This window comes from Chanodichthys erythropterus, chromosome 9 (genome assembly GCF_024489055.1).
Source record: "Chanodichthys erythropterus isolate Z2021 chromosome 9, ASM2448905v1, whole genome shotgun sequence".
Taxonomy (NCBI): domain Eukaryota; kingdom Metazoa; phylum Chordata; class Actinopteri; order Cypriniformes; family Xenocyprididae; genus Chanodichthys; species Chanodichthys erythropterus.
The window spans coordinates 28453632-28467096 of record NC_090229.1 but is presented as its reverse complement, the minus strand read 5'-3'; the positions used below and the strand labels follow the sequence as shown (position 1 = coordinate 28467096).

The window sequence follows — 13465 nt, the reverse complement described above, 5'->3', positions numbered from 1 at the left end:
TTTAATTAAATTTAATTCAAAATTTAATCTAATTTCTTCCCAATGTCCATTTTAAAATAAAGTCTTTGGGTGACAGTTGTCGTCTGCTCGTGTAGTGTGTAACCTCCTGTTGTGGATCATTTAGGTAGTGTCACGTAGTGTGAACACCACAATGATTTCAAGACTCCACAGCAAGTCATGTAGTCTGAACAGCACAGCGATCTGCCGAAATTTAAAGTCCTGTAGTGTAAACTTGGCTTAACATAACTTCAGCAAGAGACCATGAACAGAGGAGAAGTCAGGGCTTAAATGCACAAAGGAAGATCATCAACAGAAAAGGGTACAGGTGAGGACTAAACTGAAACCATAACAACTAGTGGATTACTCGAACTCAGACAAAGACAGAGACAATGAAAACTAAGACTAGAAACTAAACAAGAAAATATAACAGTACAAGACTGTGACAGTCCAGACTGAGGAGGGAATGAAGAAGGATCTGGAGGAGGTCGAAGAACAGGCAGAGGGAGACACCAAGAAGATGATCGGGGGAGATGATGGTGGGAGGAACCAGAGCAGAAACATGAGGAGCAGAAAGATGACCCTTAGCACATACTATACATAAAGGTCCTAGGTGGAGTCGGTAGAGCCTTGGTGGAGAAGCTGGGCGGAACCATGGAGGAAACTGACTGAGGTGGAACCAGTGGAGCCTAAGACCCAGGATGACACAGAAGGCCTGGAGGGCCAAGGTCGAACTGCAGGCAGGAGTGACCGAGCTGGAGGCATGGCCTGGCGGATTTGTGTAGCTGAGTGGAACCACTGGAGGAGCCAAGGGGCTGAAGGGAGACAGCGAGACCAAGGAACTGGATGGCTTTGACAGTAGGCTGAGTAGGACTATCCGTGATGAAGGAGATTTAGAGCTGGGCGATGAAGACTTGCTGGGCTTAACTAGAGACAACATGGAGATGGACCTAACCAGCGATGACTCTGAACTGCACTTATCCAACAATGACTTGGAACTCGATGTATCCAGCAATTACTTAGATGACTTGGATCTGGACTTATCCAGCGATGACTTAGATAACTTGGAACTGGATTGGACTGGCAGTAATTGTAGCATAGCAAACATCTCCTCATCCAGTTCATCACACATTAATTGTTAATCTGTTAATTAATCTGTACAGATTCCACGTTGGGCTCGGGCTCCGGGATGAAATAAAATTCTGGCAATCACTCCAGCTCAGTTGTCATGGCGGGCTCGGGGTCTGAGTCAGGAGTGGCTTTTCCGTGGTTGGAATGGCTGACAGCTGGCTGGGCTCTGGGTCTGGAGTGGGGCTGGCGAGGTCTTCCTCAACAGGGCAGATGCTAAAAGGTGAGCCGCACTGCACCAGCACCAAGTCCACATATTTGATGAAGCTCCCTCGAGGACTATCCGCAGGCATGCCTTCAGCCGCTCATTAAGCCCAGTATGATAGAACACACATAGTGAGCGGTCGGGATAGTGGGTGAGGCACGCCAGCTCAAGAAAGTCCCAAATGTGATTCTTGAGGGATTGACGCAGGGGCTCCAGCAGGAGGAGGTGGACAGTAGGGATATCCACTGAAAAATGTTGACTGTAGTTCTCTCATTCTGTCACACCTTGCATGTATTTATTTTTAGATCATTACAACTAATGTTGACTAAAATATATTGCGCATTGTTAGTTTATGTTAGTTATTACATTAATGTTAACAAATGAGACCTTATTGTAAAGTGTTACTAATTGTTATTTAGTGTCATGTTTTGGTTTACATGATCTTAACATGTTTAACTTTTTTTTATTATTTAAAGGTCATTAATGATAAACTAAGTAATTTCTCTGACCTTCTTACCGCCTGTATTATTTATTATGGTTATATATTTTGGTATAAACATTATTTCAGTTAACGATAGGGTCAATGTTGTTCCACAAATCTTGGAGCCCCCGCCTACAAACTGCAGTCTCAAAAGAGACGTGCCCAAATTATGAAAGTACAGAGAAGAGTGTAAACAAAATGACTCAATTACAAGAGTGTCTAATTGAATTCCACAGTCAATCAATCAAAAAATGTGCAACAAACATTCGAAAATGAGAGACAAAGAGTAACAGACAGTGATTGAGATAGAATAAAGATTAATTATATTAAACCACCAAAAAATTGAATTATAAAGAACATAAACATTGTTTATCAAAAAAAAATCATAACAATATAATGTATACAGTACACAGCTATAACAGTCATTAACAATAACACATCTCTGTGTCAGCAACAAACCACAGTAAGTTATCTGCTGCATGACATCTATCTTAACAGAAATAAACAAGAGTTGTAAGGTGAATATTGCACCTGTAATATCTGATTAATCTTATAAACATGCAGTGACAGCATCTGCTCAACAATCTAGAACATCTATTCCAGTCAAGGCAGGAAAAGCACCTCATTCATATGAGAAACACCTTGCTCTAATAGGAATATCACTCAGTGTGAAATACGCATCTGTGTTTGTTTGGGCGGACTGATTGTTATGCCGGGTGGTGACAAAAGTGGGGAAAGACAAAGGAAACAAATCTCTGAATTATTACTGAGAATTTCACCTTGCAAGTTTTCTCCTTTACAAAGCTTGTGAGGAATCAATTTACTCAGCCATTCCGCCTTGTTTGTTTTATCCTTGCTGTATTATAGTGTTGTTAAGCATGAGAACTCTCTGACTGCACAATGAAATGAATTACTTTCCTTCACAGAATCCTGAGGGACCAACAGTCCAATAATGCTGTTATTGGTTTCTTGATATTTTATATAACAGGGGTTCACCATTAATTATATATTTGAAAAATCAGAAAATTTGACAGATGATTGCCCAAATACACACATCAACGACGCTTACCCTTGTGAAAAAGAAATACTCTTTAGCATACTTTTAGAAAGAATACTTATTACTAAAACAATATACTTAAAAAATATATACTTGAGTGCAAACTGAATGTAAAATCGAACACTTAATTTCATGTTATTTAAAATGAAATAAAAAAAAAGTATTATAGTTTAAATTTTTATTAAATTGAGAGTGCTCATTTGACCCGTGTATATATATATATATATATATATATATATATATATATATATATACACACACATATAAATATATACATTTAAGATTCGAAGTAAACTACAAGTGCACATTCAATGCATTTAAGCATACTTCTTTTTCACAAGTGTATTCAGTGTTCATCAACACGCAGTCATGGACACAATAAAGTAATAGGAATAATTAGGACAGAATGATATACACATAAACATCCATTTGCATATAAAAAAGTTGTTGCAAAAAAGGAAAAAGTTGTTGAAAATGTTCACAAAAAAGCATTAGCAGCTAACAGCTTTTCCAGAAGCAGTTTATTTTTAACAGGGTCCTAGATCATTTCAGCCTTTCCTTAACATATTGTTTTGTGAAGCTTTTACAATGGTATGCAGATTTTAAGAAGAGCCTTAAAGCTACAGCAGCTAAAAACAGATTTATGGGCAGAAAGTCTGAGAAAAAAATGTTCAGCAAAAACAGATTGTTCACTTTCTAGTACAAGAAACTTTAACTAACATTATGTGATGACAAAGAAAAAACATAAAATGATAAAAACATTTAAAGGTTCACTCAGTAACTTTTTGTTTATGTTGCACTGACAGTGGTCTAAAGAGATGGGCACACTACACTTTTTTTCCATTGACTTCATTTCAAATGCATGTGAATGCAGGAGACAGGAAACGCAAGCTCATGTGAAGAAATTTCACGAAAGTTCAAGTTTGGTGAACTCTGACCTGCGAATTCATATCATGTGAGGACGTGTGACTAATAGAAGATAGATAAGCCATGGCTTGACCTCTTGTCTCAATTAAAAGAATGTACATTTTATTGCAGTAAGGTGGAACAGATTGTATATTTATACTTTTTGGATTTATTATTACTTATTATATGTTGAATTTATATTTATAAAAAAAGATACCACAGAGTATGACATCATATCATAATTACTGTAGTGCCCATAGAAATTTCACATGCTTAAAGGTGCAGTAAGCAATTTCTGAGAAACAGTGTTGATATTTGGAATCAACCCAAACAAACACACCCCTCCTTTCAGTGCACCTAATAAATAGTCTTTTATCAGTTAGTAAAGACAGTTTCAAGTAATATTGCAAAAATGTATAAAACAAAACATCCTCTTTAGCACCTTTAAACTGAAACTAATGGTGTGCATGTAGCATAATGAAAAAAAAAACATGTTTTATTCGCTGTTAGCCATTCAGGTTTGGGGAGTAACGGAATACATGTAACGGCATTACGTATTTAAAACACAAAACATGACTACCTGTATTCAGTTACAGTTAAAATTACTTGTAATCAGATTAGTTACATTCAAGAAGTATTTAGATTTCTGAATGGATTACGAAGATTTTTTCTCTTATCTAAACAATTTCACTTCACATCAAAATACATTGTACACAACAGGCTAATGCATTACTAGGAATAATAATTCAGGCTTTGGCATAGTCTAATATTTTTAATAACCTGCATTTGAGCAGTTATGTCACCCCTTCACTGTCCTAACCTGTATTTGACTGCTCTGACCCTAATCTTACATCACCCTCTATGGAGAGACTTGCTGGAGGCCAGCCAGCCCATGCATCTTAAATTACAAACGACCTCCAAACGAACCTGAGCATCCACACAGCCTATAGCCTGCTGAAGAATGACTGGATAGTAACACATCTCGCATCTAATCACTCTCCCGCGCCCTCAGACACGGGGTGCATTAAACTCTGTGATGCTCAATCCTGCCCAAATCTGGGCCACTAGTGTAGCCGACACACACGGACAGCCGTGACAGATTTAAAAATAAAAGATTAAATGTGAGTGGGCTGAAAAACACACAGCAAACATTCCCAAACACAGCCTACGGACACACACACACACATACACACACACCCATGTTAGACTTAATACCCATGAAGCTCAATACAATCAGGGTAGGAAATAAATGTGCTGCTGTAAATTTAATAAGGCTGCATAAAATCATGTACACTACTATTCAAAAGTTATATATTACAAAATATTATTACATAAATAATTGTTTCCTACACTCTAAAAAATGCTGGGTTAAAAACAACCCAAGTTGGGTTGAAAATGGACAAACCCAGCAATTGGGTTGTTTTAACCCAGCAATTGGGTTGTTTTAACCCAGCGGTTGGGTTAAATGTTTGCCCAACCTGCTGGGTAGTTTTATTTAACTCAACTATTGTTTAAAAATTACTGTATTGCTTAATTAAAATTAACCCAAAGTATGTTGGAAATGAACATTTATTAATGTTCAATGAATAATTATTAAACAATAAACATTTATTAAATTGCTTATTAATACATTTATATTAATAAACTATTAAACTATTAAATTTATATTAATAAAATATTAAAGCTTATTAATAAACATTCACCTTTTGTCAATTATTGTTGCCTCTAATTGCATCTGGTTTTTAATTTCCCAACTATTTTGGGTTCATTTTAAGCTAGCCATATAGCAATTTTTAAACAATAGTTGGTTTAAATAAAACTACCCAGCAGGTTGGGCAAACATTTAACCCAACCGCTGGGTTAAAACAACCCAATCGCTGGGTTTGTCCATTTTCAACCCAACTTGGGTTGTTTTTAACCCAGCATTTTTTAGAGTGTATGTTAATATATTTCAAAACTGTATTATTCCAGTCATGCCAAAGCTGAATTTCAGCATCATTACTCCAGTCTTCAGTGTCACATGATCCTTCAGAAATCATTCTAATATGCTGATCTGCTGCTCAAGAAACATTTATTATTATTATCAATGTTGAAAACAGTTTTTTTATGGAAACTGTGATCCTTTTTTTATAGGATTGAAGAATATAAAGTTCAAAAGAATAGCTTTTATTTTAAATAGATTTTTTTGTAACATTAAATTATGGATATATATAAGATATGTGTGTGTGTATTATATATATATATATATATATATATATATATATATATATATATATCATATGCACATATCTTATACATATTTTACATGTGTTACTGACCTCAATTTTTTTAATGAAAGTGTATATTGTCAAGCAAAGTATTTAGGTGTAAAAACAAAGAATGTGCTCTGTCCCAAAAAAATGGATGGAAATTTACAGCAAAGTACTTCAGAGATTCAGTCATAGATCAAAAGTGACAGTGCGAAACAACATGCTTGAAAGCTTTTAATTGTATTTTTTTCTTTGTCGAAGTCTTTTATTGTGAGAGATAAGACATAATTGTCTCTGCATGATGTGCAAAGACCCAAAACAAAAGTATGACGGAGCGAAACGCTTGCGGAGGTGTGGTGATTGTCAATAAAGATAGAGCGAGAGAAAGACCAAAGATGTTGACATAATATAAGGGAGATGAAAAATGACCCAAACACAAAAAAAGTCTTGGTATATCGAGATATGACAAAAGACTCTAAAGCTCTATGATGACAATGACATGATATTGGATAAAGTAAAACCATCACAAATCATAAATCCTGAGTTGTGTGTAGTAGGTACTAGAAGGGCAAAAATAGGAAGGATGAGAGAAGATTTAGTTTGTATAGATGAAAGGTCAAAGGAGAGGGATAGAAAGAGACAGAAAATGAAACAGGAAGAGAGGCTTGGCTTCAGAGAGTCCCAGCATGCTCGGTTAGGTCACAGTGCAGTAACCCGAGTGGGAAAGATTGTGCTGAATCAGATGCCATCTCTGAAGGTGACCCTCCATCGCTCCCTTCTGCGTTCTCTCTCCCCACCAGCCTTCTTTTTCTCCTCTTTTGCCCCGCCTCCTCATCCTTTCTTCAATCCCTTGCCCCTCTCTTTCTCCCTCCTCAACCATGTCTTCCATCCCTCGTTCTTCTCCTGCTCACTTGATATTGATCCCTGCAGCCCTCCCTCTCACCGCCTCAGTGCAGCCTACAGCTCAAGGCTGTGTGCGGTTCTCTTGTAACAATTTTACAGCGACACACTTATTCCGTACTTGCTATCAATATCCATATAACGGGGACCGATCCATCATCATTCAGGTTTATATTTGTGTTGTTCCAAGCAACAGACATGTCAAGGTCCATTTGGTCTGGATAATGAAGCGAGAGGAACTGTGGTCCAGGTATTGACTCTTGGGTTAAATGGTGGGAAGATAAAGAACAATACAATCTCAACTGTGCCACACTTCACTGACCCATGTTAAGATTTAAGTGTTCAAACAGTTTGGTTCATTGATTGGTGTGTTGTGATAGTTCTACTAGACTTTTGCCCTTAGTCCCATTACTTTGTATGCTTAAAGGGACAGTGTGCTCAAAAAGAGTTGATCTATTTGCAAGCATTTGATTTTCTTTAATTAAAACAAAGACTATAGAATAACACAAGATGTGTCACTCGTATTGTTTTGAATGGGAGAAAGTGCAATGCCCAATATGGGGGAATAAGTCCCACCTTCTAAATAAGAGTTGTTCCTATAGAAACAGTCAGAAGTGTGCCTCCAAAATGAGACACAAGAGGGATTTAGGATCACGCATTGGCTTGATCAATCTTTTTTTTTTTTGTCACGATTTCAGTGTTTAGAAACAAAATTTATGAGACAGTTGTTGTTAGATTTCATTGGTGATTTCAAATATGAAATTTAATCGAAAGCTTGGCAAACAGTTTTGGAGAATTTGATGTTTCCACATTCAAAGAGATAGGAGCTGCCCGAGAGGCGTTTCAAAGATGGCCGCCAAGTGAAATGACTTGTCTTAAAGGGACTTTGATTAAAATAAACCCAAAATTACACTGCTTCATGCTATCTGGAAATAAAAACATGGGAAACAGAACAACAACTATTGTGAGACGAGAACTGACAAAGAACTGAAAATGAGGGCTATATATACAGAGAGAAACTAAACGAGAGGGACTAAATATATTTAACAAGACACAGCTGAGAACAAATTAAAACCATAGCAACAGATGAACAAAGGAAACACAGGAAACTGAACTATGAATTCGAAACCAACTAAGGGGGCTTTCACACTGGGCTCATTTGCCACAGTCCGAGCCTGGGTGCGATTGTTCCCGATTGGTTTTACACTCAAATTGATTCTATCGAACCCTGGTGCATTTGTGTTCATCTTATGTTATCACAGACGTGCGCATGATAGAAAACAGAACGCGGGTCAATAAATTGTGTTTTTTATTAATGTGGTGCTATTATGGTCAGCAGAGTAAACAACACTTGTGTTTACTGTATGTGCGTCGCATGTAGATGGTTTTCCTCTGTTTGCAAGCAGCCTATTTTGAGAGAGCTCATTGCCATTAATTTGTCTCTCTAATTGCACTCGCAAAGCGCGAATACACTGCAGGCTCACTCCTGCTCGAATCCAAGATAAATCATCAACACTATCATATCTTACATGTGTTTTATTTAAGTAAATACATTATAATCGGTGAAAACGCATGCGCAGGTTACTTTACTTCCTGAACAAGTGCACACCCAAGTCCGTGTTGCTTTCATATTCACGCGAACCGCGGCACAGTTCGAGTGCTGAACTCAGACCACCTCCTTCAGGTAGTCTCGGGTTCGGTACCCCGGTGCGCACCCGGGTACGCATGACAGCTTTCACATTTGAGATTTTTCACGCGAACCATGCTCCGTTTCAAACTAAACTGCCAGTGTGAAAGTCCCCTTAAAGTCCAAAACTCAGGGGCCGTTTACATGACGGCTAAAACTTTTTATGCATTTTGGGCATTCATTTACACAACAACAGCATTTTGGGGGCCTGAAAATGCAAGTGGAATTAAAAGTGCACATTATTAGCGTTATAGTCTCTATGTAAACTAAAAAAAATAAAAAAAAAAAATAAAAAAAAACATGTATATTAAATGTTCAGTCTATAGGCGCATAGTGTTTCTTTACAAAGTGACATCACCAACTACTGGAATGGCAGCATAATGCAGCTTTTTAGTCGTTTTCACAGATCACAGATCCGTGTGAACAGGGATTGTTTTGACAATGTTGTTGTCTGTATGTGAAAAATGGAAAAATGTTTCTATTTTTAGTACATTGTTGTCATGTAAACATACCCTGAAACACAGAACAGATGTAACAGTAAGTGTGAAAGGGTATGAAAGAGAATATTAACTAATGTCATTCCAAGCCATATTTTTTGAGGAATACAAAAGGAAATTTAGGAAATATTGGTCAATAATGAAGAGTGACGTTAAAGATAATGAAAAAATCTTTTAAGTTCCAGTTTTAAAACACATGTGCCACGTTCTTTAAAAAATGTTTGTATTCAATGTGGGTTTCATGCTGGCTTTTAAGTGTATACTTTTTAAGAAAAGTTTCCATTTAAAGACTCGTCATGTGGTGTAACAACCTCGTAAAAGTAACACCGCATTTTCCTTACACCGTGAATACATGTGAATGTATTTTAATATTAAAATATATTTCTCAAGGTAAAAGTATTTTTTTACAAATGGCATGACTTCATTAGACTTCATTCGAGAGTTGCACCACATGACATTTCACTAATATTGTTATAAAAATACTTTTCTGACCTTGACATACATTTATGAGGGTCCTCTCTTATAATATAATATACCTTTTTATTATTTATTTATTTATTTATTTTGTTCACACCACATGACTTTCATTTAAAGGGTTAGTTCACCCAAAAATTAAAATAATGTCATTTATTACTCACCCTCATGCCGTTCCACACCCGTAAGACCTTCGTTAATCTTCAGAACACAAATTAAGATATTTTTGTTGAAATCCGATGGCTCAGTGAGGCCTCCATAGCCAGCGATGACATTTCCTCTCTCAAGATCCATAAAGGTACTAAAAACATATTTAAATCAGTTCATGTGAGTACAGTGGTTCAATATTAATATTATAAAGTGACAAGAATATTTTTGGTGCGCCAAAAAAACAAAATAACGACTTATATAGTGATGGCCAATTTCAAAACACTGCTTCAGGAAGCTTCGGAGCTTTATGAATCTTTTGTGTCGAATCAGCGGCTCGGAGCACCAAAGTCACGTGATTTCAGCAGTTTGGCGGTTTGACACGCGATCCGAATCATGATTCGATACATTGATTCATTTATGCTCCGAATCTTCCTGAAGCAGTGTTTTGAAATTGGCCATCACTAGAGTCGTTATTTTGTTTTTTGGCACACCAAAAATATTCTCGTCACTTTATAATATTAATATTGAACCACTGTACTCTATTAATGTTTTTAATACATTAATGAATCTTGAGAGAGGAAATGTCATTGCTCCCTATGGAGGCCTCACTGAGCCATCGGATTTAATCAAAAATATCTTAATTTGTGTTCTGAAGATGAATGACGGTCTTACAGGTGTGGAACGACATGAGGGTGAGGAATTAATGACATTATTTTCATTTTTGGGTGAACTAACCCTTTAACTGAGTTCTGTTAAATGAATGAAAAGGTAATGCCAAAGTTAACAGCCCTGGTCACTGCATGCTTTCGTTGTAAAGACCAACCATTAAAACTCTTCAAAATATCTCTATTTCTGTTTCACGTAAACAAGAAAGTTAAACAACGTGAGGGTTAGAAACTGATGATGTAATTGTCATTTTTGGATTAACTAAGTTTCTAATCTGACATCAATTCCTTTGCAAATGACCTTCACAATTTCTCAAACAATATGACTGATATTCCATTATTACACATCTGAGAATGAATGAGGTGACACAGATTAGCAGATTGTCATGGCCTCGTAATGCAAACAGTGAGTCAAAGAAGCAGAATTGTCTTGCAATTCTGTCCTACACAGCAAGGGTAAACTGCAGCATCCACACATATCTCTCTCCTTCATCCACGCCTTCAACACATCACCTTGAATATGCATGAAGTGAGGTTTAGACTGTGCATATAATCACACAATTAACAAGCGCGCACAATACATACACCGCGCGGAGGATCAGAATCATCTCATTAGCAGACACTCAGCTATCAGATGAACTCAAATGAAGCAACATTCAGACAGCTTCAATAAGATGATTATAAGTAATTGGCCGAAGTTGGATTGATAATTTAGCTGAAATTGAGAAGGTGAGGGGGAGGCTAGAGTACACACACGACCATATGTTCACACACACACACACACACATACACACACAGCCTGGAGTGTGAACTGAGTCTTTCTCAGGGATTCGGGATGGGGAATATTGCAATTGTTGCTTTCTTCAGACTTCTCTCTCTTTCCCCTGTCTCTTTCTCATATTAATGAATGATTCATAACTGTAGGATAACCTTGACTGCTCCCTGAGCCTACAGCAATGCACTGTTGTGAAGTCTAGGTCACAACATTCATTATTTCAGAACCAGATGAGGACAGACACACCCAAACACAAACCGCAAGAACTCCAGCATCTCTCTGCCTGTTTCTTAATCACATACACCAGCCACATATAAATTACTCTGATTTAAAGTTGTATAAACATATTCACACATGCATGCTTTCAAGAGTCATTCAAACCTGATCAAATGCAAAGACGAGCATCGAGTTGACATGCAAAACAGTTTGCATCACATCCATGTGGGAAAACCACAAACTAATTTACAGCATCAACGATAAATTTGCCATTTCCGTGAAAAAATAGACAAATAAACAAGGTAAATAAATTCATATCTGGCAATCTGTGCATGTCAGGATTCATCTTAATGTGCATATGAAGGTCTAATAAGAAGGCTACACTATCAAATAAATTACATATAAATTCAATCACACATGCATTTGTGACCCTGGACCACAAGAACAGTCATAATGGTCAATTTTTTTAAACTGAGATTTATACATCATCTGAAAGCTGAATAAATAAGCTTTCCATGTATTGATGTATTGGTTTGTCAGGATAGGACAATATTTGGCCGAGATACAACTATTTGGAAATCTGGAATCTGAGGGTGCAGAAAAAAAAATCAAAATTTTGAGAAAATCACCTTTAAAGTTGTCCAAATGAAGTCCTTAGCAATGCATATCCACTCACAAAAATATATTTTTTTATATATTTACGGTAGGAAATTTACAAAATATCTTCATGGAACATGATCTTTACTTAATATCCTAATGATTTTTGGCATAAAAGAAAAAATTATAATTTTGATCCATACAATGTATTGTTGGCTATTGCTACAAAACGGGACTTTTGTGGTCCAGGGTCACATATCATTATATTAATTAACATATAGCTAATTATGTAATTAAAACAGCTATTTATTAAGTATACAGTTTATAGTTTATCATACAAAGTAAGTTTTTTGTTTATTTTTATGATTAATCGGATTAAAAATATGTACTATTACCATATATATATATATATATATATATATATATATATATATATATATATATATATATATATACATACATATATATTCACTTTTAGTTTGAATCAAATTAATCACAAAATTAATGTGTATGATTAATGTAATGTGTCTGCTAATGCTAAATTGTCATTAATATGAAAAAAATAATTTCTAATCATTTTTATTATTTAAAATAAATAAATTGTATATTAAGACCATGTATCAACATTTAATAAAGAACAAATTTGTACAAATAACTGTTATATTTGTAATTTTATAGACTTCAAAAAAGAATATAGAATTATTAAAAAAAAAAAAACTAAAAAGAACATTTGTCAAGGTGAAACTTGAATTGACAGCCTGAAATGTAAAAAATAAGCCTAGATTAGATAGATAGATAGATAGAGTTTAAAATGAAGCTAAAATGAATCAGAACTACCTACTATGTAGCATAAGCTGTTGACAACCACAAACTCAAGGCATCTTTCTGTCTAGAGTCTCTCCCACACCCACATTTACAGTCCAAAAATTTCGACAACACGGATATTTAGCAGAAAACACTCACCTGCACTGCCGCTGACACACACACATTCTTTTCAAACAATTCAGCCGTTCAAATATCATCCGTTTAAACGCGTCTATATACATTGATAAAAAAACTAAATTTGACCCCGACGGTCAAATTCTTAAAATAATTCCTAAATATTAATTATTCGGAAGGATGCTGCGAGACTTGTAACTTTATACGACTTAGAAGTCTGTTAAAAGGCTGTTTTCTACAGAGAACACTATCTGCACGCAGATGAGATGCGCGCGCCAGACGCGTATGTGGACAGTGTGTGTTCAGCTGGGAACGGGACCAGTGATGATCTGCGAGGAAAAAAACCACAGGGTGAAAAAAAAACCGCACATCGGATCGGACAGCACGTTTGCACTTGGTTGTAGACACTCCAAAACAACAGACACTGTCATTGGATTGTGGCTTTTGGGCCAATGATAACTTATGTCCCAAACAAACTGAATAGCTTTTTTGAATTTTCTTGGCATTAGCAGCACCATGAGTGATTTTCAGTTTCACACAGA

At 36.1% G+C, this 13465-nt stretch overlaps 1 protein-coding gene across 1 annotated transcript in view; it reads right to left on the bottom strand.

The window, feature by feature from the left end:
- LOC137027263 (novel protein similar to vertebrate membrane associated guanylate kinase, WW and PDZ domain containing 1 (MAGI1)) overlaps nt 1-13030 on the bottom strand; it is a 111998-nt gene extending 98968 nt beyond the window's left edge. The window contains exon 1 of the mRNA XM_067395241.1: nt 12948-13030. Within this exon, the coding sequence (XP_067251342.1) occupies nt 12948-13030 (83 nt within the window). The remainder of the gene's footprint in view (nt 1-12947) is intronic.
- Nucleotides 13031-13465: the final 435 nt, after the last annotated feature.